This window comes from Euleptes europaea, chromosome 14 (genome assembly GCF_029931775.1).
Source record: "Euleptes europaea isolate rEulEur1 chromosome 14, rEulEur1.hap1, whole genome shotgun sequence".
NCBI classification, from domain to species: Eukaryota; Metazoa; Chordata; class Lepidosauria; order Squamata; family Sphaerodactylidae; genus Euleptes; species Euleptes europaea.
In genome coordinates this window covers 17,076,692-17,103,432 of record NC_079325.1, presented here as the reverse complement: position 1 = coordinate 17,103,432, position 26,741 = coordinate 17,076,692, and the positions used below count along the sequence as shown (strand labels likewise).

At 45.0% G+C, this 26,741-nt stretch overlaps 1 protein-coding gene across 1 annotated transcript in view; it reads left to right on the top strand.

The window, feature by feature from the left end:
• ROBO4 (roundabout guidance receptor 4) overlaps positions 1 to 26,741 on the top strand; it is an 81,674-nt gene that overhangs the window by 10,960 nt on the left and 43,973 nt on the right. Inside the window, exons 2-13 of the mRNA XM_056860882.1 lie at positions 4,335 to 4,658; positions 11,342 to 11,499; positions 12,522 to 12,642; positions 14,101 to 14,239; positions 15,388 to 15,515; positions 17,021 to 17,148; positions 18,260 to 18,479; positions 20,051 to 20,172; positions 21,074 to 21,245; positions 21,756 to 21,950; positions 24,426 to 24,468; positions 25,761 to 25,894. Coding sequence (XP_056716860.1) covers positions 4,335 to 4,658; positions 11,342 to 11,499; positions 12,522 to 12,642; positions 14,101 to 14,239; positions 15,388 to 15,515; positions 17,021 to 17,148; positions 18,260 to 18,479; positions 20,051 to 20,172; positions 21,074 to 21,245; positions 21,756 to 21,950; positions 24,426 to 24,468; positions 25,761 to 25,894 — 1,884 coding nt within the window. The remainder of the gene's footprint in view (positions 1 to 4,334; positions 4,659 to 11,341; positions 11,500 to 12,521; positions 12,643 to 14,100; positions 14,240 to 15,387; positions 15,516 to 17,020; positions 17,149 to 18,259; positions 18,480 to 20,050; positions 20,173 to 21,073; positions 21,246 to 21,755; positions 21,951 to 24,425; positions 24,469 to 25,760; positions 25,895 to 26,741) is intronic.

Below are 26,741 nucleotides of genomic sequence, written 5' to 3'. Positions count from 1 at the left end.
ATGTAGAAGGTTCCAGGTTCAATCCCTGGTATCTCCAGTTAAAGATTCTGGTAGCAGGTGTTCGAGAAAGTCCTGTCTCCATCTGAAACATTTATGTAGCTGTTCCCAGTTAGAATAAACAGTAGTGAGCTAGAAGGACAGATGATGTGACTTGGTATTGGACAGTTTCAAATGTTCAAGCAAGCACCAAGAGATAGATTCCTCATTAAAGGAACAAACACCCCTTTTGTGCACTTGGAACACTGATGACATTCCTGGCATTGTCTGTTGTGGCTGGCAGCAGCTCTCCAGGGTCTCAGAGGAGAAAATGCCACTGCTGCTGTAAGTCCCAGCTGGAATGTTTCTTTTTAGGGACGTGGCACAGGTGGAATAGTTAACCCCTCTACTCCTAGTGCTGCAACCTCAATCCAAACTGGGCCCTCCGTGGATACCTTTAGGGCCAAATTACACATCTGGAGTTGGAGTCACAGAACTCCAGCATCATGTATAGTTTGATGGTCCAAAGGGAAAGAGTCATTTTTTTTTTCTGATTGCTTCCTCCATCAGGCTGAGAGAAAAGGAAGGGAGTTGGCTTTGCTTAATTGATGAACCCAGAATAAAACCAGGGGATGAGCTGGCAGGTGCTGAACCCAAATGTGGCTTGATCCCTCTGAGAACAATTCTGCTGCCATTACTGATCACCTGAGCCAACGGGAATGAGTATGACATACATGGTAGAAGAAGAAGAGTTGGTTTTTATATGCCGACTTTCTCTACCACTTAAGGGAGACTCAAACCGGCTTACAATCACCTTCCCTTCCCCTCCCCACAACAGACACCCTGTGAGGTAGGTGGGGCTGAGAGAGTGTGACTTGCCCAAGGTCACCCAGCTGGCTTCATGTGTAGGAGTGGGGAAACAAATCTAGTTCACCAGATTAGCCTCCACCGCTCATGCGGAAGAGTGGGGAATCAAACCCGGCTCTCCAGATCTGAGTCCACTGCTCCAAACCACTGCTCTTAACCACTACACCACACTGCTACTAGCATAACTTCAATGGGATTAAAACCATTTAGACTCTGGTCTGGTTTTAGTAGGCTTGTGGGTCACCTGCCCAATGCAGTCATTCGGAACATGAGCCACTCCACTCCACTACACTTGATCTCATCCAAAAGGCCGAGAAGCGACGTGAGTCACTTAACATGAAAGGGACAGGAAAAAATGCTTTGTTTCTTGAGAAACGACTGTTGAAAAGCCGGAAATGCCAGAAATGACCCACAGAGGCACACGTGTACATTCATTTTCTCACATACAATGTGACACATGGGAATGGAGGGGTAAGGGTGCATGTAAAGTGCTGTCAGGTCACGCTCGACCTATGGTAACCCCAACAAGAGGTTTTCAAGGCAAGTGAGAAGCAGAGGGTGGGCTACCATTGCCTTCCTCTGCGGAGTCTTCCTTGGTGGTCTCCCATCCAAGTGCCGACCATGCTTAGCTTCTGAGATCTGATGATATGGGCTACACCAAGCTTCCTTCCCTCTGGCCTAAGGGGTAGGGCAGAGATATACCTTCCTAAAGCTCTTTCTATATTGTGTGTGTAAAGTGCCTTCAAGTCGCAGCCGGCTTATGGCGACCCCTTTTGGGGTTTGCCAGTGCCGTCCTCTGCACAGCACCCCTGGACTTCCTTGGTAGTCTCTCATCCAAATACTAACCAGGGCTGACCCTGCTTAGCTTCTGAGATCTGACGAGATCAGGCTAGCCTGGGCCATCCAGGTCAGGGCTCTTTCTATATTACTTGTATGTTTTTGGATGGCCCAAAGTCATCCAGCAAGCTTCCATGGTAGAGAAGGGATTTGAACCTGGGTCTCCCAGATCCTAGTGTGATTCTTTAACTACTATACTATGCTGAGTCTCTAAGAAAAGATGACATCCAGGGAAAGAGGAGGGCCCCTCACCAGAGTTGCTACTCAGAGAGAAAGAGAATGCAGGTGACAGTGCTACTGAGTGCAGGGGGGCACTCCTAGGATCCTGGGGCCACAGCGTCTGCCCAGTGATACCATCTACTGATGCTGTCCCGGCTGGGTGTCTTCTCTTCTGAGAATTCTGCAGTACACAATGCCTTGGTTTATTGTGATTTAGTTTTTCATATCACGTTTCAGAAGGCAGAACTCACTGGGCTGTTTCTCGATTCAAGAAAGTTTAGTTGAGCATATGAGTTTTGCCTGATTTGCTGGATAATTCCATCTACATACATTTATGCAATCGGACAATTGTCCTGAAGAAATAAAGCATCATTTCTTTGTTATTTGGTGATGCATGCGTAGATTTTACCTGGCATTGCCTTAGAAGAGACATGACCCCGTCTCTTGCTTACCTAGAAGAGAATGCTTCTTCTAAGCTGATTTTATTTTTATTTTAACTTTTACAAATTTATTTATTGACTCTATTGTTATTGGAATTATACAAGTGGCCAAATGGTTTTACTATTATCATGAATTCGTCCTTTGGTGTTGTCCTATCAAAAATTGTTTTTGTCTTCACTTGAATGTTTTATATACATGAATATTATTGTCTGGTCAATTACCGTAGTAAGAATAAAAGTAAGTAAAGTAAAGCTGAAGATTTCCGCCACAGTTTTTATAAGTACTTGTTTTAATGTAAAATCAGACAATGAGTTTAGTATATCTTTTTAGACATCAGCATGTTTGAAATCAGTTAATGTGATTAAACAGTGCAACCCCTTGTATATATAACCTTGTGTTACCTTAACTGTGCATTAGAAAAGACTTTTTGTGTGTGAAGCTGAATACATTCCCGTCTGCTATAGCTGTTGCTGAGACATAAGACAGCAGAATATAAATGCTTGGGGAGTCTGAAACGCAGCGTCTGTTGAAATATTTTGCCTGTGTTTTCTGCAAGGCTCTCAGGACCCAGCGGCTGGCAGTTTCCATTCATTGTGGCTGAAGGTCTGTGGCTTTCCATCCCCCTTGGAGGGGACAATGTCAGGATGTTTTGCACAGGAAGCTCAGAAAGAATCACAGTTTATTGCAACGAGAATGGACTGGATTCTCAGGAGGTGTAGATCAGCAGCATTTTGTTCTTTAAATCATGGACGGGAGTACAAGAAAGTTATCTCCTCCTTTTTTAAAAACCCAGGAGATAAGGAGGCTAAACCAGCAAGCCAGCATGGTGTAGAGGTTAAGAGCGGTGGTTTGGAGCGGTGGATTCTGATCTGGAGAACAGGGTTCGATTCCCCACTCCTCCGCATGAGTGGCAGAGGCTAATCTGGTGAACTGGATTTGTTTCCCCACTCCTCCACACGAAGCCTGCTGGGTGACCTTGGGCCAGTCACACTCTCTCAGCCCCACCCACCTCACAGGGTGTCTGTTGTGGGGAGGGGAAGGGAAAGTGATTGTAAGCCAGTTTGATTCTTCCTTAAGTGGCAGAGAAAGTCGGCATATAAAAACCAACTCTTCTTCTTCTTCTTCTTCTATTTATTCTTCTTCTTCTTCTTCTTCATCTTCATCTTCTTCTCCTCCTCCTCCTCACTTCCCTTGGAATATACATGTTTTGGATTGCACCGTAACAATTCTACTAATACTAATAGTATTGCTCCTATTATTTATTATTTATTTATTGTTTCAATTTACTACTCCTGTCTCCCGGGCCAAGACCGGGCTCAGAGTGGCTTATAAAGAATCTAATATCTCATTAATAAAACCATTTAAACATTAAAATAGCCCTATAAAAGTCATATAAAACAATATCCCAATTTCCTAAGGTATCACTAGAGTGTAAAACATAAATTTTAACTAAGCAAGCAGATGAAATAGAGTCCCAGAACTTATATATAGGGAACCGTAGCTGGCCTATATGTAAATGATGGTCTCCCTAACTTTCCTCCTACTGCAGTTTATTTTGTCCCGATATCAAACTGGGACTATGATAATTGTTGCTATTGTTGTTATTCCTGTTGTTATTATATTCGCATTTATCTACTGTTTTAGGTTGTTCAAAGCCCACACATTATTTCAGTAATCTTTACAACAGCACTATAAGGTAGGACAGTATTATTATTCCCATATTAGAGATGGGAAGGAACTGAGGCTGGGAGACCATGTGGCTTGCCTAAGACGATCACCTGCAGTCACAGGTAAGGCAAGATCTGAACCATGGGCTTCCTGGCTCAGCTATTTTTACTGAGTAGTTTTGGTGCCACCACTGAGAGCTCTCTATCCTGTGGGACCAACCACTGGACTGCTGATAGACAAGGAACATAAAGCAGGTGGATCGTGAGTGAGTAAATTGAACTGAATTATGGTGCTGATCTAATTCATTCATTTGTTCATTCTCCCAGGTTCCAAGATCCGTTCAGAAGAGTTTGCACCACAAATCATTGACCACCCCTCTGACCTGGTGGTTGGTCAGAACCAGCCTGCTACCCTGAACTGCCGTGCCACTGGAAATCCAGCACCCACAATTGAGTGGTATCGCAACGGAGAGCGCTTGAAAACAACCGAAGATGACGCTACGTCCCAGCCTACCCTCCTGCCCGACGGGTCTCTCTTCTTCCTCCAATTCAGCCAGAAGAAGGGCAAATCAGATGAGGGCGTGTACAACTGTGTGGCCAGAAACCACCTGGGCAATGCCACGAGCAAGAATGCCTCACTCTATGCGGCAGGTAAAGGGGTTGCGATTCGTCTTGTGGCACTGAATGCCAATGCATTTGATTTCTGTGCGACAAAGCAATTTTGGGAAGAACTTGTTTCTCTGAGCCTATTCAAATGTGCCAATGGCATGGTCTTTCAAGGGTTGTATGTATGTACTTATGTGCTGTCTGGTCACAAACAACTCATGGTGATTCAAGCAAGGGGTTTCAAAGCAAGTGAAAAGCAGGGGTGGTTTGCTATTGTCTTCCTTTGCAGAGTCTTCCGAGTACCACATCCAAGTACTGCCCCTGCTTAGCTTCTGAGAGCTGGCGAATTTGAGTCATACCATGCCATTCCACATCCCTTTCCTGGATTGCACCATTTCAAAGTTCAGGGATGTGTATGTTGGTGGGAGGATTGGTAGCACTGGTCTACACTAATCAGTTTAAAAACAGGGTGGAGGGCGTTATTCTTGCATGGCTTGTGAAGGACTAGGGTGTAGAGCAGAGGTCAGAAGTACAATGCTGGGTCCATCTTGTCCAGGGCTCTCTTGTCAAGAGTGACTATCTGGACACCTCTCGAAGATCACAAAGAAGGCATGAAGGAGGAAACCCTGTCCTCACTGCCCATACTGCTCCCATACCTGATGATTCTATTCACTTATATTGCTTTAACACTCTTTAGAACAGAATCATAGAATCGTAGAGATGGAAGGGACCACCAGGGTCATCTTGTCTAACCCCCTGCACAATTCAGGAAATTCACAACTACCTCTCCCCCACACCCCCAGTGATCCCTACTCCATACCCAGAAGATGATCAAGATGCCCTCCCTCTCATGCTCTGCCTAAGGTCATACTGAACTCGAACTAACTGTTTCTCCCCCCCACCCCCGAATTTATGGCTTCAAATCTAGCAACACCACTGCCAGTATGAGGTGCAGTTAAAACGCTTAGGGCTGTTTAGCTTGGAAAGAAGGTGGTTAACAGGAGACATGATAGAGATCTATAAAATTATGCATGGTATGGAGACAGTGGACAGGGAGAAACTTTTCTCCCCTCATAATACTAGAACGTGGGGTCATCTGCTGAAGTTGGAGGGTGAGAGATTCAAAACAGATCAAAGGAAGTATTTCTTCACACAACGCATAGTTAAATTGTGGAACTCCCTGCCCCAGGATGTGGTGATGGCTGCCAGCCTGGAGGGCTTTAAGAGGGGAGTGGACATGTTCATGGAGGAGAAGGCTATCCATGGCTACTAGTCAAAATGGTTACTAGTCATGAATGCTTACCTATTCTCTCCAGGGTCAGAGGAGCATGCCGAATATATTAGGTGCTGTGGAACACAGGCAGGACAATGTTGCTGCAGTCATCTTGTTTGTGGACTTGCTAGAGGCATCTGGTTGGCCACTGTGTGAACAGACTGCTGGACTTGATGGGCCTTGGTCTGATCCAGCAATGGCCTCTCTTATGTTCTCACAATTACCAGCTTGGACTATCAGCCTGAGTGGCTCTCAGTGCTGGTTTTCACTCTGAGGCAAGCATTACAGTGCCAAGAATTTAGATCTGGGCTTGGAAAAATCTAATTTGGGGTGTGGGGGTGGGGAAACAGTTCAGTCTTATGCCCAGTTGTGAATTGAACTGTCCAAGGGGGATGTTTATTTCAATTAGTGCTATTTCTTGCTCTTGCATACCAAAAGAAGCAGAGAATAAATAATGCCACCCACAAACTGAGAGCGACCACAAAGAACATATCAGCAAGACAGGCTCTCCTAAAGGGTATTCATTGTTGTTCTCCATTAGCGAGACTTGTGCTCTTTTTCTTATTCTTTCTTTCTCCCTTCTTTCTTACCCAATGTGCTACATTACAGGGTACCATTGGGATGCCGAACACCACGCCATTGACCACCCTGGGATTGCATCAGCTTCCTAACCTCTGAGCTGTCAATGTCTCCCTTGTAGGACTGTGGAGCACTAATTACTGGTGCAATTAAAATCCTCTTCAATATGCAGGTCCAGAGACTCTCCAATTAACTCTTCCATTAATGATCCGGCTCCGTTAGATTCCCTTGGCCCAGCATGAAGGCTCACATCAGTGTTTGGCAGCTATAAATATTCATACGAGCAAAGATGGTTTGGGAGATGCAACACTGTATTAGATGCACAGCTTGGGGCCCCATTTGAAGCAAATGTTCGCAAATAGTTTCTCTTCCTCTTCCTGGAAGTCTGGCGATGAAGCAGGTGTTTTGGGTTGCAAATTCCAGAGAGGGCCCTCCCGTTTCCTGTCTCCAAACTCTATCTCTGTGTGCCAATAAAACAAAATCAGCAGGAGAGGGAGGCCGTTTTCGGCATTTGGCTTCAGATGTGAAAATGTTTACAAGCTGATCGGCACATCATACGGTATGAGCTTGGAAGACCAAGGGATTCAAGACGGCACCACACCAGGTTGCGTTGATAAGGGGCATCATGTTGGTCGGTGCTCTACAAATATCAGAACTCCCTTCACGTAGCAAACTAGCCTCTCAGGGAGAAGTTTTAACCTCCATCGCACCAGCTGTTGTTGTGAGGATAAAATGAAGGGGAGGATGATATATGCCACTTTATGCAGCAGGGTTTGAGGGAGCAGTGGATACGTTATTGATTCATGTCATCTGCACTTCTCAGTGCAGTCCTATGCCATTATTTTAGTTCCTTAGGTACTAGGGTTGCCAGCTCCTGGTTGGGAAATTCCAGAAGATTTGGGGGAGGAGCCTGGGGAAGGCAGGTTTTGGGGAGGGGCCTCAGCTGGGTATAATGCCATAGAGTTCACCTTCCCAGGCAGCCATTTTCTCCAGAGAAACTGATCTCTGTCTTCTGGAGAACAGTTGTACTTCTGGGAGATCTCCAGGCCCCACCTGGAGGTTGACAACCCTAGTGGGTACCCACAGTGGATTATGTCATTGTACACCCTTTGTCCATTACACATTCTAACCACTGTACCACACGGGTACTTTGAGGCTATAGATTTCAATGGGCTTAGGGGAGCAAGTCTGCCAGGGAGTAAGTCTGCCAGGGTTGTATTATAAGTGAGATTGTAACATCAGTGTTTGCATTTTGACAGTAGCAGCAGCCTGGGTACTTTTTCTCCCAAGTCACTAACATTCACTATTAAAGAGGCATTTATTGTCAATAACCAGTTGGTTCCTTCTTCCACAAAAACACAGTTATACCAGCATGGTGCAGACACATTTTTAGGTACCATAATTTCAAACAGAAGCCTTTTAGTACCTAATCAGACACCTTAGGGGAGATATTGCTTCTCCAGTTCCATGATATCTCAAGCAAGTCTGAGCTCCCTGAGCTCTCTGTGCATGCCATCATGGTGAACTCTGTTATGAATTCAGTTCACACCAACAATAGCTGCAATGAAGTTTGTGGGTATAGGCATACAGTCTTCTTAGCTGTTTTCAGGACTTGGTTGCCTTGACCCTTTTGGATCTTCCCTTGTTCTGACTTCAAGAGAGCTCATTGGTTGAGCCACGAGCAGCTTGTAGAACCACCAATCCTGACTCCCTGTTTCCGTGATGCTTTTTGGAGAGAAGGCGATACAAAAAAAAAATGTTAGTCAGGTAGATAATCCTTTGACCAGATTCACAGATACCATTTCAGTTGCTTTTCAGCCTTTCTTCTGGTGTTGTTGATGTACATGTATGAAAAATAAGGACGTTTTAAATGCACTTCAACTGATTTCTGAACTAACTGAAGGCCTTTCAGAAAAGCTGGTTTATAAACCATTTCTACCATCTTATTCATTATGAGTGATTTAAAGGGAGAGAGTACTGTGTTATTTTTGTAGCCATTACTGTATTTAAAAATATAAAAAAAGAGTACAGATGAAGGCAAATAGTCACCCCTAGGGCAGCAAATCTGCTATCCTCCATCAGCTCCACTGGGAGATAGATAGATAGATAGATAGATAGATAGATAGATAGATAGAGAGAGAGAGAGAGAGAGAGAGAGAGAGAGAGAGAGAGAGAGAGAGAGAGAGAGAGAGAGAGAACCCTGTATCCTGTTTCCCCGCAGTCTGTCTGAACACATGAACACACATGAAGCTGCCATATACTGAACCAGGTCCTTGGTCCATCAAAGTCAGTATTGCCTACTCAGACCGGTAGCGGCTCTCCAGGGTCTTTCACATCACCTACTTGCCTAGTCCCTTTAACTGGAGATGACAGGGATTGAACTTGGGACCTTCTGCATGCCAAGCAGATGCTCTATTACTGAGCCATGGCCCCTCTCTGTCTGTCTGTCTGTCTGTCTGTCTGTCTGTCTGTCTCTCTCAGAGGAGTTCAAAGTACCTTAAAGATTCATTTCAGCATAAACCTTCATGAATCAGAACTCACTTCATCAGATACATTGGAGTGGATGTCTGTGCTGAAATAAGCTCGGGCTTACAAAATATTATCGTAGAATACATGTTGTTAGTTTTTAAGGCACCACTGGACTCCGATTCTATTCTGCTGCTACAGACGAACACAGCTACCCATCTGTTTTTCTTTCAGTGTCTCTTCCCCAAGTAAATAATGTTTTCCTCCATAAACCTGCCCCCTCCCTTCACCTGGGAGGGGTCACCTTCTCCAAATTCTGATGAGTGTTCCAGCAGAGCAATTGGGGAAAATCTTTCAACAATCATCGCTCCACTGAGAAAACATTTACAGTAGTCTGAGAAAGGCTGACGTGCATTTATTATAAGCCCTGGCTCCAACTGCTTTGAGCCAAACACTTCCAAATAATCCAATGATGCACTAGAAAGTGATACACTGTTAATTTTCATATTTTATGTGCGTGAGCTGCCTTGGACATTTTTTTTAATGGAGAGGTTGCCAATCAAAGTTTTTTCGCCGGACCGAATTTAGACGCTTGGTTAGAAGGAAATTGAATTAGTTGCATCCTTCTAGATGTTGAGATCCTTTTGTCTGTGGCAAAGATGCTTGGTTCTGTACCAGTACTGAACCGTCTTTCCTTCTTAGTTAGGGTAGCACATTTCTTTATTAAGGCATGACCACTGAGAAATGTACCAGATAGGTAGCCCTGCTAGTCTTTAGCCCAAGTCCAATGGCACTCTTTTATTAATCTCTAAAGTGGCCCTGCACTCCTGTTTTGATCTAGGCAGCTGTGGAATTTTTTAAAAATCTTGGGCCATGAAGGGAAGCATAGTTTTCTTTCTGTGTGTGCGTGTGTGTTCAGAAACAATCAGCTTTTTTAAAAAAGTTAAAAATATCTAGCAATAACATCCTATGGTACAATGTCTCCAGACCGTAGCTTGTAAGCACTTGACTCATGTCCTGGAGTTTTGATTATATCACAAAACATTCACATCCTCCAGGAGGGATGAATGCAGGAAACAGGCAAAGACTGAACAGCTAAGAAAAACCCTTTCTCCTTCGCCCTCCCGGGGCTTTTCCTCCTGACATTGTTCCCAGCTCAGGTTGTCAGGGCAATTGTTCTGTTTCAACTTGGCTAAGAAATGATGGCAGCGCTTCCAGCATTGGCCAGGTAAAAATAACCACGTTTGCTTTAGGCTGTGCAAAAGCGCAGTTTATCACAGTTGGGAGAAGTGTGTAGGGGTGGGGAAAGCAAATGATGTTCACCGAATGCTTGTACAGTCCAGGCAATTGACGTTTTGATAATGTTACCTTCAATAGTTCTCTACCGCATAGAAAGCTCACAGTTTGGATACTGTACAAGTGTGCCCTTTCTTTTCCTGCATCACCTGCAAGGAGGTTATTTCCAGTAAGACTCACCAATACCCAGAAAAGACCTTTGTTAAAAAACAAAAACCTTGCACCAACACACTTCTTTTTCATCATGTACAATTTATAGAAGTGCGTGCAATATTATTTGTTTGTTCATATCCTGTTTTCTGACCACATGGTTCTCAAAACCAGCGTGGTGTAGCGGTTAGGGTGTCAGATGAGAGCCAGGGGAGTGTAGTGGTTAGACTAGGATTTGGGAAAACCAGGTGTGAATCCCTACTTTTCCAGAGAAACTGGCTAGGTAACCTTGGACCAGGCACACTGTCACAGCCTGACCTACCTCCCATATACTATGTGATGATGTCACAATATGAAGTGATCCTACTTGTAACAGGGCGAGAAAAAAACCAAAATGGGCATGCCTTTTTGGTAGCATCCCTCTGTTAAGTATAATGCTTATTTCTACTCTCAAAATTCCACATTAACCTTGGTGCAGAAATGAAGAGTCCCTGGAAGAAGGCAGAGTTGAAATGGCAGTGTAACCATTGTAAATGTATTCAAAGTTTTTAGCACTGGTTAAAACAACTAAACGACTCCTGGCATCCTAAAACTTGGCAGATTTACTGTGGCACAATACCCTTAAAAATAGGATTTTATTGAGGCATGAGAGCCTAATAACCTATCAGACATATCCTCAAGGGCTCGTTCACCTGCTCCACCTCCAGTGTGATACATGCCATCACTTGCCAACAATGCCCTTCCGTGGTCTACAAAGGACAAACTGATCAGGCTTTATCCAAGATAATAAGTTGACAGCTCTGACATAAAAACAAGAAGCATTCATAAACTAGGAGGAAAACTTTTCAGTCTCCCATGAAATCCTGCATTCACTCACTATCTTTGAACAAACTGTTACTACTGAGCCAGAAACATGGGGGGAAGGGTGACCATTCACTTCTTGGATATTTGTTTTTCCTTGTAGCTCTGCGGGAAGATTTTCGGCTTCATCCCACGGATTCAGTGGTGACAAGTGGAGAACAACTGTTGCTAGAATGCATCCCCCCTAAGGGACATCCGGAGCCTAAAGTCTCATGGAAGAAGAATGGAATCCCCATAAACGAGGAAAGTGGACATTATGAGGTAATAAACAGCCTACACGATTACCATTTTATTTGTATATTCCAAGTTTACATGTTGTCTGAAGGCCAAATGTCACATGACATAGAAAGAAAGATGAGGGGGTACCGATATGCACAAATGGTCACTGTACATCCACAATGATAGTCCAGGGGATGGCAACCCTGATTATCAAGTGGTTGGAGCACCTTTCCTACAAAGAAAGTCTTAAGAGTGTGGGGATTTTCAGCTAAGAAAAAAAGAAGACGAAGGACATGATAGACATTTATAAAATTATGCATGGGAGAGAGAGTGGACAGAGAGATCTTTTTCTCCCTCATCCATAGTATTTGGATTTTGGGGCACCCAGCGAAGTTGATGGGAAATAGATTCAGGACAAACCAAAGAAAGTACTTCTTCACTCGGTGAGTAATTACATGGAGTGATTTGCTGCCATAGTGAGGGCCTATAGCATGGATGATTTTAAAAGGGGATGAGACTAATTTATGGAGGAAAGTCTATCAATGGCTACTAGCCAAGATGGCTAAAGGGAATCTTCACATTAAGAGGCAGTATTCCCTTGAATACCAGTATTAGGAGGAAGCATCAGAGGAAGGTCTTGGTCTCTATGCCCTGTTTGTTGGCTACTGTGTGAAACAGGATGCTGGACTAGATGGACCACTGGCCTGATCCAGCAGGGCTCATTTTATGCTTCTATGATGCAGATTCACCTCTTCAACATAGGTGAAAGAATCTCAGTCTCTGCTGTTAAATTTAGTTGCAGCCAACCAAATGTCTAAAATTTGGCCATACAGATATTTATTTATTTATTGCTTGTCTATATAAAATGCCTAAGGTGGATTGCAACATATAAGACAATAAAATAACTAGCAACAAAAATTAAAATATGACTTTCTAAAAAAATGTCCCAGGATTTTCTGGGGTGGTGGTGAGGGAACAGTCTCCAGCAGAAGAAGTCACCTCCCCAGGATTTTGCATGAGAAGCTCCAAGGTTCCAACATCTTCTTTTCACTCTGTTTCTGCAGGTCTCTGGTACAAAGCTTCTGGTAGCCCATGCTCTGAAAAGTCATTCAGGAGCATATGTTTGCTTGGCCACTAATCTGGTAGGAGAGAGAGAAAGCAGAGCGGCCTTGGTGTCTGTCTTGGGTAAGAAAGTCAGCAGCTCTTATACATCCCATCTTCCCCACTGTTTGCTTAACATTCAGCATAGATCCAGTCAACTGGTTTTGGGGAATCTGAATCAAGGGCAAATGCTATAGTAGACTGCAACAAGCTTTATGTATGTATGTGTCGTCAAGTTACAACCAGCTTATGGCGACCCCAGCAAGGCTCATTCAAGGCAAGTGAGAAGCAGCTGTGGTTTGCCATTGCCTTCCTCTGCAGAGCCTTCCTTTGTGTTCTCCCATCCAAATACTGACCCTGCTTAATTTCCAAGATCTGATGAGATTGGTTATACCATACCATACCATTCTACATCCTGCTATAAGCTTTACCTAACTAAAAAGTAGTGAGCCCCGTGGTGCAGAGTGGTAAGCTGCAGTACTGCAGTCCAAGCTCTGCTCACAACCTAAGTGCGATCCCAATAGAAGTTGGTTTCAGGTAGTTGGCTCAAGGTTGACTCAGCCTTCCATCCTTCCGAGGTTGGTAAAATGAGTACCCAGCTTGTTGGGTGTAAAGGGAAGATGACTGGGGAAGGCACTGGCAAGCCACCCCGCAAACAAAGTCTGCCTAGTAAAGGTCGGGATGTGACATCACCCCATGGGTCAGTAATGACCCGGTGCTTGCACAGGGGACCTTTACCTTTTTTTAACTAAAAAGTAATTATTTAGAAAATATATATTCTTTAGCTTTGCATGTTAACCATCACTTGTACCCATTTCCTTGGGTACTTAATTATTGCATAATACTGAAGACAATTTACTTAGACAGTAATTAGCAGCTGGATCTCACTAGTTCCCTACCATGTTCTGAGTGTTAAAGGTCTGAAATGGAGAGGGGGGGGAGGGAGAGAGCTCTGCTGGATCAGACTAAATATACATTTAGCTCAGCGTCTGGTTTCCAACCATGGCCAGCCAGATGTTTTCTGAAATCCCACAAACAGGGAAAAAGAGCTATGGGTCTCCCTCACAGTTTGCCCCTTCTGTAACTATTATTTCTGAACATAGAGATTCTATTTAGCTACCATGGCTAGCCATTGATGGACCACTACTTCATGTATGTCTGTTATCTACTTTTGATACCATTTACATCCGTGGCCATCATCAAATCATGTAACACAGGTCCTTGGATTGAGGCTTGTTACCAGCCCTTGCTCAAAAGGGCTACATCATCGAGGTTATTCACCTCCCTAATGAGTTTCTTTTATTCAACCGAATGTGAAGCAATTATACCTATCTTACTTGATCCAGGGTTGGAAGATATAAGAAAGGGGATGCAGATGTGGAAGGTGATGAATCATCTTGCATGCAAGTGGCGATAGTGACTGATTTCGATGCTCAGAGTCCATAACACACAATACAGAATCTATTCAGCATGCAGTCCGACGTTTCCATCACACTGAGGAGCGATCAGATTTGATTACATTGCCTGCTTCTCTCTTTCTAGAAAAACCAGTGTTCACTCGGAGACCTAGTGACATTGCGGCCAAACTTGGAAGCACCGTCCAGTTCATGTGTGGAATCCATGGAGACCCAATGCCCACTGTCCAGTGGCACAAAGAATATGGAGAGCTTCCCTCAGGAAGGTAAGTGTACTGGTTGTATTCTGGGCTTATGTTCTCTCTCTGCCTTGTGTCCTGGCCTATCAAACCAGAAGTAGAGTATTTATTCACTTGTCTCTAGCTATGCTGAGTGCTTTGCTCCCAAATTCTTGATGCATTTTCTCAGGTTGTGTGGCTACCACCAGTCAGGTCACTGAGATCAAAGCTTCTTCCAGGAAAACTGCCTCTTCTCATGTTCCTCGTCTAAAGTTTCCTGTTCAGTCATGTTGAAAAAGTCTAATTAAGCTGTGCTGATAGAGGGAGTTTAGCAAGTTGTTGGGTCTAGCTTCTCTGAGAGGATTTTGTGGTAAAATTGACACCTACCAGCACCTGTTTTTACCACAGGAAATGTGGAATTTACTGAGGCAGCCCAGGTCTCAAGATGATAGGCTGTAATGAATTCACCTCTTCAGTTTTATTACACGGTTACTCTTGGTTGCCACCAACAGACCAATTGGTAGACGTATCTCTGTCTGATGTCCAGCAACCAGACTCTCTCCTCGAGTCATTTAAGAAACGCTTTGCCAAATTACAAATTACTTCTCCATATCCAGCATGGAAGTAGAATAGCTAGATTAGACTACAGGAGCACCTTAGAGACCAACAAGATTTTGGGGGTATAAGCTTTTTAGAGTCAAAGCACCCTTTGTGAGATACATGGAAACAGGGAATCCTTGGAAATCCCTGCTTCCCTTCTGTATCTTGGTATGTATGAGTCAATTTTAAGCTGTACATAGCTGCAAAGATGGGGAAAAACACACCAAGTTTTCAGAAGGAAAAAAAACCCCAAGTTGTATATGCAATTATTGGTTACAAAAAGAAAGAATAATGCTTGGGCAACAATTAACAAACAACATAAGAGGAATGGAAAATTAAAAATGGGAATTTCAATATCATCCTGTCTCCCTATCACTAAAATTACCCCTCTTTGGTAAATAAATGGGTTGGCACAACTGATGAGGTAAAAAGTTCTGTCAGCCGCAGTTGTGGTAAAAGAGTGTGAATCATCTTTTGCAGTTGCTCTTTCGTTTCATGCCGGTCATCACTCTGTGTTGCATAGTTGTCAAGGAATGGACAACCAAGCAAGCACAAAGTCCTCATTGCCCCTGTGAATTCTGTACCTCTCCTCACAGGTATGACATAAGCCAAGAAAACACCCTTCAGATTCGCCATCTGATAGTGTCCGATGCTGGGAAATACATCTGTATCGCCTACAATCAGGTGGGGATCATCTTTGCCAAGGCATCTTTAACAGTGCAAGGTAAGTACCTCTGTTTGTTGGATTAGCAGACTAGCAAAATGGATTCATCCCCTGGTTGCTTAATACACCCACAGGCCAACATATTGGTCCCTGGGCAGAAAACCCTCAGGAAAGGCAGAGTTTCAAGCTGTAGTGGAACTCAAGGTCTAGTTCTGGTTTCTCAGGTTACCCACTGCTTGGTGACACACTTTCTTTTTAGGTTGGCCTGGAGAAAAGCCCTAATGTGGGGGAGGCAATAGCCCCTAGAGTAGGGCTCCCCAACCTTTTTGAGCCTGTGGGCACATTAGGAATTCTGAAATTCTGACATGGCATGGTGGGCACAGCAATAAAATGGCTTCTAAAAAATGGCTGCCGCATAGGGTTGCCAGCAGAGGCGGATCTACTGTGAAACTAATGAAGCTTAAGCTTCAGGGCCCCTAATCCTGGAGGGGGCCCTTGAAGCAACTTTTTTTAATGAGTGAATTTCTCAACAAAATTGATGGAGTTTTTTAGTGATAAAATCGTAAGCCAACGGATTGAAGTACTTAATATTGACCTTAGAATATCCTCTAATACCTATTTCATGTGGCTTCAAAATGTCCCTGTAATTGGTCAAATTTCAAAATTTTCTTGGGGGTTTGCAGCGCCCGAACCCCCAGCTGTAAGGGCTCTCTGAGCTCACCAGAATCTATTCACAGCCTACATTTTGGCAGCTGGATCCTCAAATCCTTTACTGGTGCACAGCTTAATAGTTCTATAGTTTTATTTCATCACTGTATGGCCCATTTTCAAGGAGTCCACCTCACCACCCTGTTCTCCGCCATTTGGGCCTTGAGGTCCTTGCAAGGGCAGCAAGGCCCTTTGGACCTTGTTGGATGTTGCCCTACTGTTGTGGGTTGCGAAGGGGCCCCCATAACAGTTCAAGCTTTAGGGCCCCAAAAATGTAGGTCCGCCACTGGTTGCCAGGTCCCTCTTTGCCACCGGTGGGAGGTTTTTGGGGTGGAGCCTTAGGAGGGCGGATTTTGGGGAGGGGAGGGACTTCATTGCCATAGAGTCCAGTTGCCAAAGCAGATATTTTCTCCAGGTGAACTGATCTCTATCAGCTGGAGATCAGTTGTAATAACAGGAGATCTCCATCTATTACCTGGAGGTTGGAAACCCTACTGCCACAGGAGGCAAAGCCAGCCACAAAATGATTGCCACAGCTTAACTTCAGTAACACACAGTAGATCCTTGTGCTATGGTGGCAGCTTCTGCTAGAGCAATATTTTAAAAAATCTGCACAGCCTGTCAAATCTTCAATAGTCAATCAGAAGCCTTGCAGGGCAAAAGCCATACCTGGCCCCATCCACTTCTTAAAAACAATTGTCAGGTGCCAGAAAAGGTGTTGGCAGGCACCATGGCACCCATGGGCACCACGCTGGGGACCCCCTGCCCTAAAGGGTGACCTTACCCATCCCCTGAGTAGGATGAAGTTCAAATTCACAAGGACCCATAATGTTTTTTATTTATTTTTTGGCCTTTAGATCTCCTGGACACTGGCCAGAATGAGCAAGACTTGGCAAAAGGGTTGGCAAAAGGCCAAAACATCAGGGTTTACCTGGCAAACGTTACTGCCGTTCCCTCCGCTCCTGCAGCCCACCTGCACTGGAAGGTGAGTAAAACATAACAAGCATCTAAATGGCACTCACCCGTCATAGAACAAAAGCCAGGGAGATTTAGCTATCCCCAGAGGATGAAGAAGAAGATTTTAATCCTCTGTGAGCGGTCTGTGGAACGGAAAGGCAGAATATAAATTCAATAAATAAATAAAATAGTACATTTGCTGGTTGTATTAGAAGACAATGCAGAGAAAACGGGAGAGGACTTTGAGCATAATTTATCAGCTCACACAAAGGAGACAGATGCATGCTTTAACCACAAAGTGGAAATGTTCTGCTAATAAATGCTATCTAGCAGAATCAGTTGCATTCACCCCTGTTTATTAGGACAATGGACTCGTTAGAAGGGTCATGGCCTAGTCATTTCTTCCACTGATGCTCTGCTTCAGAGCTGAGATGCATTTGAGGGTAAAAACGATCAGGCAGATTCTTCCCCCTCAGATCTGACTGCACGAATTCAAATGCTTATTCATTCTAATTTGTTTTTTGACAAAATTCCTGATTACGGGTATTTTTGGATTTAAAATGTTTTTTAAAAAGCAAAAACAGGACTTAAACATTAACGGAGCAAACAAACCCTCTATGTTGCTGGCAACAAGCGTCGCTCAGAAATCCAGATTTTAAAATCACATGTTCAGAACTGAATTGCCAAAATATGCAGAATTTAACCTTTGTGCAAAACTTCAGTGTTTGAACTCTTCTACTCCCACTTTCCTCCTGTCATTTCTATCCTCCTCAGAGGCTTCATCTGTATGTCAAGATCACACCAGCCTCTCTTTATGCTCCGGAAAACTGCTCTTGCCTATATTGTAGTTTTGGGAGTTGTCCTTTATATGGGGTTGCCAACCTCCGGGTAATAGCTGGAGATCTCCTGCTATTACAACTGATCTCCAGCCGATAGAGATCAGTTCACCTGGAGAAAATGGCTGCTCTGGCAACTGGACTCTATGGCATTGAAGTTCCGCTCTTCCCCAAACCCTGCCCTCCTCAGGCTCTGCCCCCAAAACCTCCTACCAGTAGCGAAGAGGGATCTGGCAACCCTACTCTAATATCCTTGGTCTCAAAGCCAGATGTGACATCAGGCTTTTGTCCTTTGTCTTGAAGGTCATCCCTACTTCCCAGCACATAGAAGGTTACATGGTCCTCTACCGTGCACTACTCCCTGTGAACACACATTGGGCTGAATGGAACATCCCAAGAGACCACCAGGCTATTGTTCCAGCACTTGAAAGAGGCTACAAGTATGAATTCAAAGTGCGACCGTATGCAGGGAAGTTCCATGGCTCAGACAGCAATACAAGACATCTCTGGATCCCGGAAGAAGGTACCACTGTGCCACCATCTTTCTTTTTGACCATAGTCACTTGTGAGATTCCGAAACACTAACTGTCCTAGAGATGCAGCCTGTGTGTGCTCAGTGAATGGCCTTCCTGAGGTCATGAGGAGCTGTGGCTCAGGGGAAGAGTCTCTGCTTTGCATGCAGTAGGTCCCAGGTTCAGTCCCCAGCATCTCCAATTAAGGACTAGATAGTCGGTGATGTGAGAGTCCTCTATCTGAAACTGAGAGCCACTGCTGGTCTGAGTAAACAGTACTGACCTTGATGGCCTGATGGTCTGATTCAGAAGGCAACTTTATGTGTGTTCATGTGTGTTGGAGAAGTTCTCTGAAAGCCTAGAGAGTAATTTTGTGCTCCTTTGAGGACATAGACAGGGATGATTCTTGCCAGAAGAGAACCCCAGCCATTTCAGTGATGTGAGATGCACAGAGCTCATAATTTATAAACCTTATCATTTGGCATAATGGCAAGTATGTATGCATGTATGTGCCATTGAGGCGCAACTGACTTATGGTGGCCCCAGCAAGGAGCTTTCAATGCAAGTAAGAAGTAGAGGTAGTTTGCTATTGCCTTCCTCTGCAGAATCCTCCTTGGTGGTCCTTCATCCAACTACCAACCTTGTTTAACTTCTGAGATCTGATGTGATCTGGCTATACCATACCATTCCACACACCCTAGGGGCAAATATTTTTGCCCCCAGCTGGGCACACAGTAGTTCTTCAGGGCCATTTCAGATTGGGGAAATGGCACAGGTGGAGGCTTAACCCTGACCTCCCTTCCTGTCTCATCTGAAATGGGCTATTGTGTGCCCGATTTTTCAAGAAAAAGAAAACTACTCTGAGCTGTTTGTGTAACTCCCAGCATCACATGTAGCTGAGCCCTAAGAAGAGGAGACTTTCCCTGACAGTCTCCAGGAAGAATAGAGCTGATATGTCTGTGCATTTGATTGCACATTGCAGCTACTTTGGATAATGGCCATGGTATCCATGTGCCCCAGGTGAAGTAGGAGATTTTGAAGATTGCTGAGGGCACTTGTTGTTTACAACATACCCACAGGCTCTCCTTCTGCTTTGCTCTTTTGCAGATGTTTCTGAACTGTTGACTACCTTCTCTTTCTCACCTTCTGTTTTTCTCTTCACAGTTGGGGCAGCAGAACTCTGATACTGGCTGTCTTCTCCAGGGGATGTTCCTTCCTTTCAGTGCTGAAGAAACATTAACATTAGTCCTGTCAGCCACTCTGCTATCTTGGCTGACGGAGACAATCATTACTTTGTTCTTCACACTGCAGCCCTTGGGGGCCCCTGTGGTGTCTCTGGTTTAAGCAGTGTCCATATTTGCTACCCAGAATTTTTTAGTCCTGAATTCATTGTCTTGACTTATTGAAGAAATGTTTTTTTGTGTGTGGAAAGTGGACTTTGGCTGGAAGTCTTCATTTGTCTCCCTGTTGGTCAGGCGCTGCCCTCTCTCCTCCACTAGCCTTCAACTATTTATTTTATTAACATTATTTATTAAAACCTTGGTTCAAGGCGGTTCAAAGTAGACCTCTCCTTTCTCCTCAGTGCCCAGCGCTCCTCCTCAGAGCATCAGCATTACCATGTCCCAAGATGGGAATGGCTCTGGGATAGTCCTCTGGGAGCCTCCGCCGCATGATGCACACAACGGCATCATTAAAGGGTACCAGGTAAGGAGGAATGAAAGAGGAGCTTGGGGAGCTTAACATTTGGAATGCTTGCTTTGGACGGTGGAAGGAGAATCAAGAATGGATGACTGGTGGTTCAACACCAAGAGCTGTTGGGAGAGGAAGCTTACAGGCCCACTAAAAACTGTGTGGTCCCAATGCTTTGGCTGATAGCCACTGAAGATGTCAGCATCTCAGATTAACCCAATGTAGTGGTAACGTGTAGTGTGCTAGACTAAGATCAAGTAAAGCCATGTTCAAATCTTTAATGAGCCATGAAACTCACCTTGGGAATTTGCTTCCTCAATCTAACCTACCTCATAAGGTTGTTATGAGGATAAAAATAAAACAGAGGGAGAAACAATATAAGCCTTTTACGCTTGGCTGTTTCCCTCGTGGTCACCCCTCGGATGACTCCGGGTCTTTGTGTTGATTATGCATGCCATTTCCGACCATCAGAGGTCGCCTCACTCTCCCCCTGCGTTTCCTGTGTATTGAAATTTGAGATAAAACAAGTCTCTGAAAACTCGGGCAAAATGCAGGGAAACACGGGGAGAGAGAGGCGACCTCTAATGGTCAGAAACAGCATGCATAATCACCACAAGGACCTGAAGTCATCCGAGGGGTGACTGCGAGGGAAACAGCCAAGCATAAAAAGCCATATTCTTCCCCTGAATCCTAGGAGGAAGGGCAGGATTAAAAATGTGAGTGGTTTCATTCTGTTTTGCCCTGTAATTGGGAGGGTTTTGTTAGTACTGCCTCTGTGGCTTTCCAAGCTGTGTGGCTGCATAGGTTGCCCTTGGTCAGTCCCACCTGCCCTTGGTCAGTCCCACCTGGGCTTCAATTTTGTAGAAAGGCTGGCTTGCATGACTGCATGTGATGCAGATTCTCTTTGTGCTTTCAGGTCTGGTTCCTGGGCAATGAGACACATCAGGGCTCTAATAGGACTGTAGATGGAGGAACGCACAGTCTGGAAGCAACAGGACTGGGTTACGGGCTAAAATACTGCGTCCGGGTAGCAGCCATAAATGGAGCAGGAGTCGGAGTGGCCAGTAACCCTGTATGCAGCGCCCTAGGTGAGAGGAACTATTCTGCAACTTTACTGTTTTGAAGCACAACCATGAGAATAAGAAATGTCCCCCTTGAGCTGCCCTGGGGGGGTGTCTCATGCTCAGAGCAGAAGCCTGCTACTGAGTTTGTGTTACTGGTCCTTATCACCTGTGCAGTCCAGTGCAGGCTGATGGTTTATTTACCAAATTAAAAATGTAGCAATTCAGTGCTGTGTCACCAGTGCACTGGATTGCTATGGTGGTCTAGCACTATAGCACTATAGGGCTAATCTTGGAATGCCAAAAGAGAACGTGCTGTGAAAAAAGGCGGGGGAAAGTGCAAGTCCTTTCAGAAGTGCTCCAGACATTTTAAACAGCAGGCTGCAGTGATTCAGAAGTGCAAAGAAGAGCTGAAAATGGGAGAAAGCAGTTTACATACAAACCGGCTGAGCCCCACGTTGTGGACAGGACACAAGCAGCTTTGTCTGAAAAGGTAAAAAAAAAAAACCCTTTATCATTTCCCTTCCTTCCCCCCAGAACCTACAGTGGGGAAAATGGCAAAGATTCCTGATTTCCTGTCTGCCAACTACATCCTGGAAGTGATGCGCCAGCCGGTCTTCATCGCCAGTGTGGGCTCTGCGCTCTGGATCATGCTGATGGTGCTGGCGGTTTACGTTTGCCAACAACAAGCCCGACAGCACAGCAAGAGACGGCAGTATGGTCTTGGTGAAGGTGAGGCCGACTGTGTTTGGATCGGTCTAGCACTATAGCAATATAGCACTTAGGCTTATAGAGAGGGCAGCACTCAGGAGTTTTATATCCAGACCAAACACGACATGACACTAAGAGTTTCATGAGTGGAGCTCCCAGAGTTTCTTTTCTTTAAATAGCAGTTATGTACAGGCCTGATAAAGGTTGGGAAGGGGGGGGGTTAAGCAGGGATGTGTAAGTTAGAAAAACGGAGCAGGAAGAACAGCTCAAACCCTCCCTTCTCTTACTCCGTGTTTCCAAATCCAAATCAGAGCCTGCTATTTATGCACAAAACTGCCTTATCCTGGTCCATCAAGGTCAGGATTTACTCAGTACAACATAAAGGGAAAAAAACTTAACCCTAAAAAACAGAATCAAGTACCCAAAGATCAAGAAGAAATAAACATCCAAGGTCAAAAGTTATACATTCTAAAAGTTATGTCTGTACGGTCACAACTTTTAGATTGAATAACCTTTGGTATTTACTCGGACCAAGGTCGGCTCTCCAGGAGCTCAGGTCAGGGTCTTTCACATCACTTACTACTTGATCCTTTTAATTGGAGATCTGGAATTGGTTATTTAAAGAACCTGCTCCTCAAAATGCCAGGATCCTCATATATGCAGGGAGTTTTGGGTATGGAGCTCCCAGCATCCCACGTGGCTTGATATTTTGTGGCCTTTAGTGGGAAAATGGGCTTGTGGGAATGTTCCAGATCATCTGAATGGCTCAGGCCCCCCCCCTGAAAATAATTTCATGGGTCATATGTGTGTTGCAATCTATGGGGAGGCAATTCTGCCCTCCCCCAAAGGACTCAACACATACACACCTCTGGAGGCCCATGTCTCCCTCCTAACCCACAAAGGATTCTTTAAGCTGCGGTGTGGGAACTTGAATCATGGGCATGGTTGGGGGAGAAGAATTGGCAGGGGCAGCTGACATTACAACCACCCAGCCAACCCAGATGTTGGGGCAGGGGATCTGGGGGGCCACCTGGGATACTGTGCTTGGGTGGGGTGTCATAGGCTATCCAGTTGGGTGTAGTGGTTAACAGCGGTGGTTTGGAGTGGTGGACTCTAATCTGGAGAACCAGGTTTAATTCCCCACTCCTCCACATGAGCGGTGAACTGGATTTGTTCCCCCACTCCTACACATGAAGCCAGCTGGGTGACCTTGGGTTAGTCACACTCTCTTAGCCCCACCTACCTCACAGGATTTCTGTGGTGGGGAGGAGAAGGGAAGGTGATTGTAAGCCGGTTTGATTCTTCCTTAAGTGGTAGAGAAAGTCAGCATATAAAAACCAACTCTTCTTCTTCTTCCTCTTCCTCTTCCTCTTGGCTTGTAATGTTGGAGACACTTACTGTGACACTCGTTTTTACCAGTATACCCAATGTAGATGCACAGTTGAGTTTCTCCATGCTATTACACTTCAATTATTCATAAAATTAAAAAGCTGCTATAAGCATAAAGATCTCTTTTTAATTTGCTTCGATAGGATACAAATAAACAACAGATTTATAGATCCTAGTGTGCACATTTCTCATCTTTATATGACAGAGATAAATCACGCATGCAAATCTTGCATCAAAGTAATGGAATAGACTACAAATAGGATATTCCAAAAATGAAAAATGGAGGGGGGCACTAAGGATAACCCCTCCCGCCGGAGGTGCCAGCTGGTCTTGGGCTGATCCTGCACCCCTCTGATCCTGCCAGGAAGCTCTCCACATGAGCAGAGGGTGCAACAGGGGAAATTGTCCCTTGATCCAGGGAGCCACATCCAGGGCGGCACTCAGAAGCCCCTCTTCTCCAGCCTGGTGCTTCCTGGCTCAAGAAAGTGGGGGTCCAGCCCCTCTGGTGGATGTGGGGGACAAAGGAGGGGTGTTTTCCAAGAGAAGTTTTCATTTAGTACCCCAGAATGGATAGAGCTGTTTTGAAGAAGATGACTTGGAGTGGGGAAACAGCAGCTGGCGAAAAGATTTTAGCGCCACTGGTTGCTTTTCTGGTCCTGATTGACTTACCAGAAGTGGCCTTTTCTGTTTAGAAAGAATCCTCAGGGCAATGTGATGTGCCTGTGCATATAACTTTTAGGTTGGCCCTAAGGAGAGGTCTTGTGCTAAATGCCAGCTAACTGTAGCTTCTTGCCCCTCATTCTCTCTAGGTTAGCATACTAAAATGTTGCTTATAGACGATAATCCACAGGTTACAGTAGGAATGGCTAAGTTTTGTGCAGCAGCCTGTAGAATCCGTCAGACGCTGCTGAGAACATCGGTATTCCAATAATTTTAATGAGTAGTTTATATAGTTTATATAGTTTGTAAAGAGTCCAAACAACTTTTTTTCTATTTTTATTAACCTGTGGGTACAGCGTAACACTAAGGGTTTTAATGGTAAGTTGTGAAGAGCTGTGCTGGTCTATGACTGTTTTTAATAAAGATTGATGGATTGATTCTCTCTAGGTTTGTACAGAAATGCAAGTGCTGACACCATCATCAAACACAGGTAAGTTGTAGCTGCTTCAGACTCTAGGGATAAGAGCATCTTGTTTCACCTCTGGGTATCTTGTGAGCCAGACAGATCCCGTCCATGTTGTGGAGCGCCTGCTCTGCCTGGTTGTCAAATGCAGAGGACTCTGAAATACTGAGGAAGTGCCACGTGCTTCGATGGCTTGTTGATCCTGCGTGTGTGAAGCTGAGGCAAAGTTTATGCAGGAACTGGACTTTGATTCATATTAAGGAATTCACATGTTGCTTCTGGGATCCAAACTTGGTAGGTTCTTCTCAATTCCTGTATGTGTGGTGCCCGATTCGGATCAGAACCATGGTACGTGTGGAGAAGGATTTAAGTCTTCCACCCTTTCCATTTTCCCAATCTGAAACAGTCCTGGGGGTGGTGGTGGTGGTGGTGCTGTTTTTGGAAATGCTACATGTTCCCTGGGACACTCATTGGTTTCCCCAGGAGGCCAAATTGCCCCCCTCCCCACACTTGTGGAACTCTTTCCATTCATTCATTCATTCATTCATTCATTCATTCATTCATTCATTCATTCATTCATTCAAACATTTCTATCCTTCCTTTCCTCTTTGTTCGCGGTGGCTTACAATCAAAACATCTCCAGCTAAAACCAAAGATAAAATAACAAGCCCCAAATCCCTCCCCCTCAAAAGATGCTTGCCGTTCAACCCCCCTCAAAAACCCTGGGAAAGAGGCAGGCCTTGCAGGGCCTCCTGAAGATCTCTGAGGAAGGTGCCCTTCTCACCACTTCAGGGAGCCCATTCCACAGAGCCAGAGCAACGATGAAAAAGACCCGGGCTCTGGTTGATGCCAAACGGCCACTCTGAGTGATGGGATAGTAAACAAAAGGTTGTTTCATTACCACAGTTGGCACACAGGGACATGTGGAAAAAGATTGTCCTTCCAGTGCCTGAAAATGGTTCTTCTAGGGCCTGAAAAGGGTCCTTCCAATGCCTGTAAAGAATCCTTCCAGTCCCTGAAACGGTTCCTTCCAGTGCCTGAAAATGGCCCAGGAGAGAAGACTAAAGACCTTTCTCTACCAGTACCATGGTCCTGATCTAAATCAGAAACCACACAGTTGGAAACTGAGGAGGACCTGCAGCTCACAACTGACTTGTGTTACGTCTGACACAAGTTGGGGGACCCCAGACCTAACCTTGGGACTTTGAAATGAGTGAATTACTGATTGCACCCCTTCCTGCCTGCCTCTCCATTCCTCCCCCCCCCCCCATTCACTTAATATCTATAAAAGTCTGTGGCTGTTCTTTCTCTGGCTGTAGGGTAGACTCAAGTGATTCCCCCTGGCTTTCCAACACGTGGAAGTCCACCTCTGGTTCCAAGAACTACAGCAGCAGCCTGAGCAGCCAACTCCTGTGGACTGAGCCCAAAGACAACCAGGACTTCCACAAATCGAGTAAGTCTCCCTTGCTGGCAGTGGAGCAAAACCCTTTTTACCCTCGGTCACTCAAAGACTTCTATCCCACTCTCCCAACAACTCAGTGCAATTTACAATGCCCAAAATATTTTTAAAAAAACCAAACGTGTGCAGAGCAAGCGAACAGGAATGTTTCACACTCTGAGCACACAAAGTTTGTCTGAAATATAAAGGCCTCAGACAGCCATTAAAACTCCAGCCTCAAGACTTGCAGGCCAACCGAAATCCAGGAGGGATGGAAGAAGAAGGAGAAGAAGAGTAGTTAGTTTTTATATGCCAACTTTCTCTACCACTTAAGGAAGAATCACACTGGCTTACAATCACCTTCCCTTCCCCTTCCCACAACAGACACCCTGTGAAGTAGGTGAGGCTGAGAGAGTGTGACTAGCCCAAGGGCACCCAGCTGGCTTCATATGTAGGAATGGGTAAACCAACCCAGATCTCCAGATCATCATCCACTGTTCATGTGGAAAAGTGGGGAATCAAACCTGGTTCTCCAAATTAGAGTCCACCACTCCAAACCACCGCACTTAACCACTACACCATGCTGGCTCTCTTCTGGATCTTCTGGATCACTTCTGGAAGTCCGTTCCAAACAATGGAGGAAGAATGGAAAAAGCTCTTTTGAAAATGTAGTGGAGGGTACCACTGCTGGTCAGTGCATATGGTTGGGAGCATGGATGGCAGAGTGCGTTCAAGCAGGTGGGTGGGGGAAGAATGGGCAGGTAGGCAGCAGGGGAGGCACGTGGGAGGGTGGGTCAACAGCAGTGAGCCCTGCCAGATATGCTGGGCCCTGGCAGCTGTCCCACCTCAGGTATGCTGACAC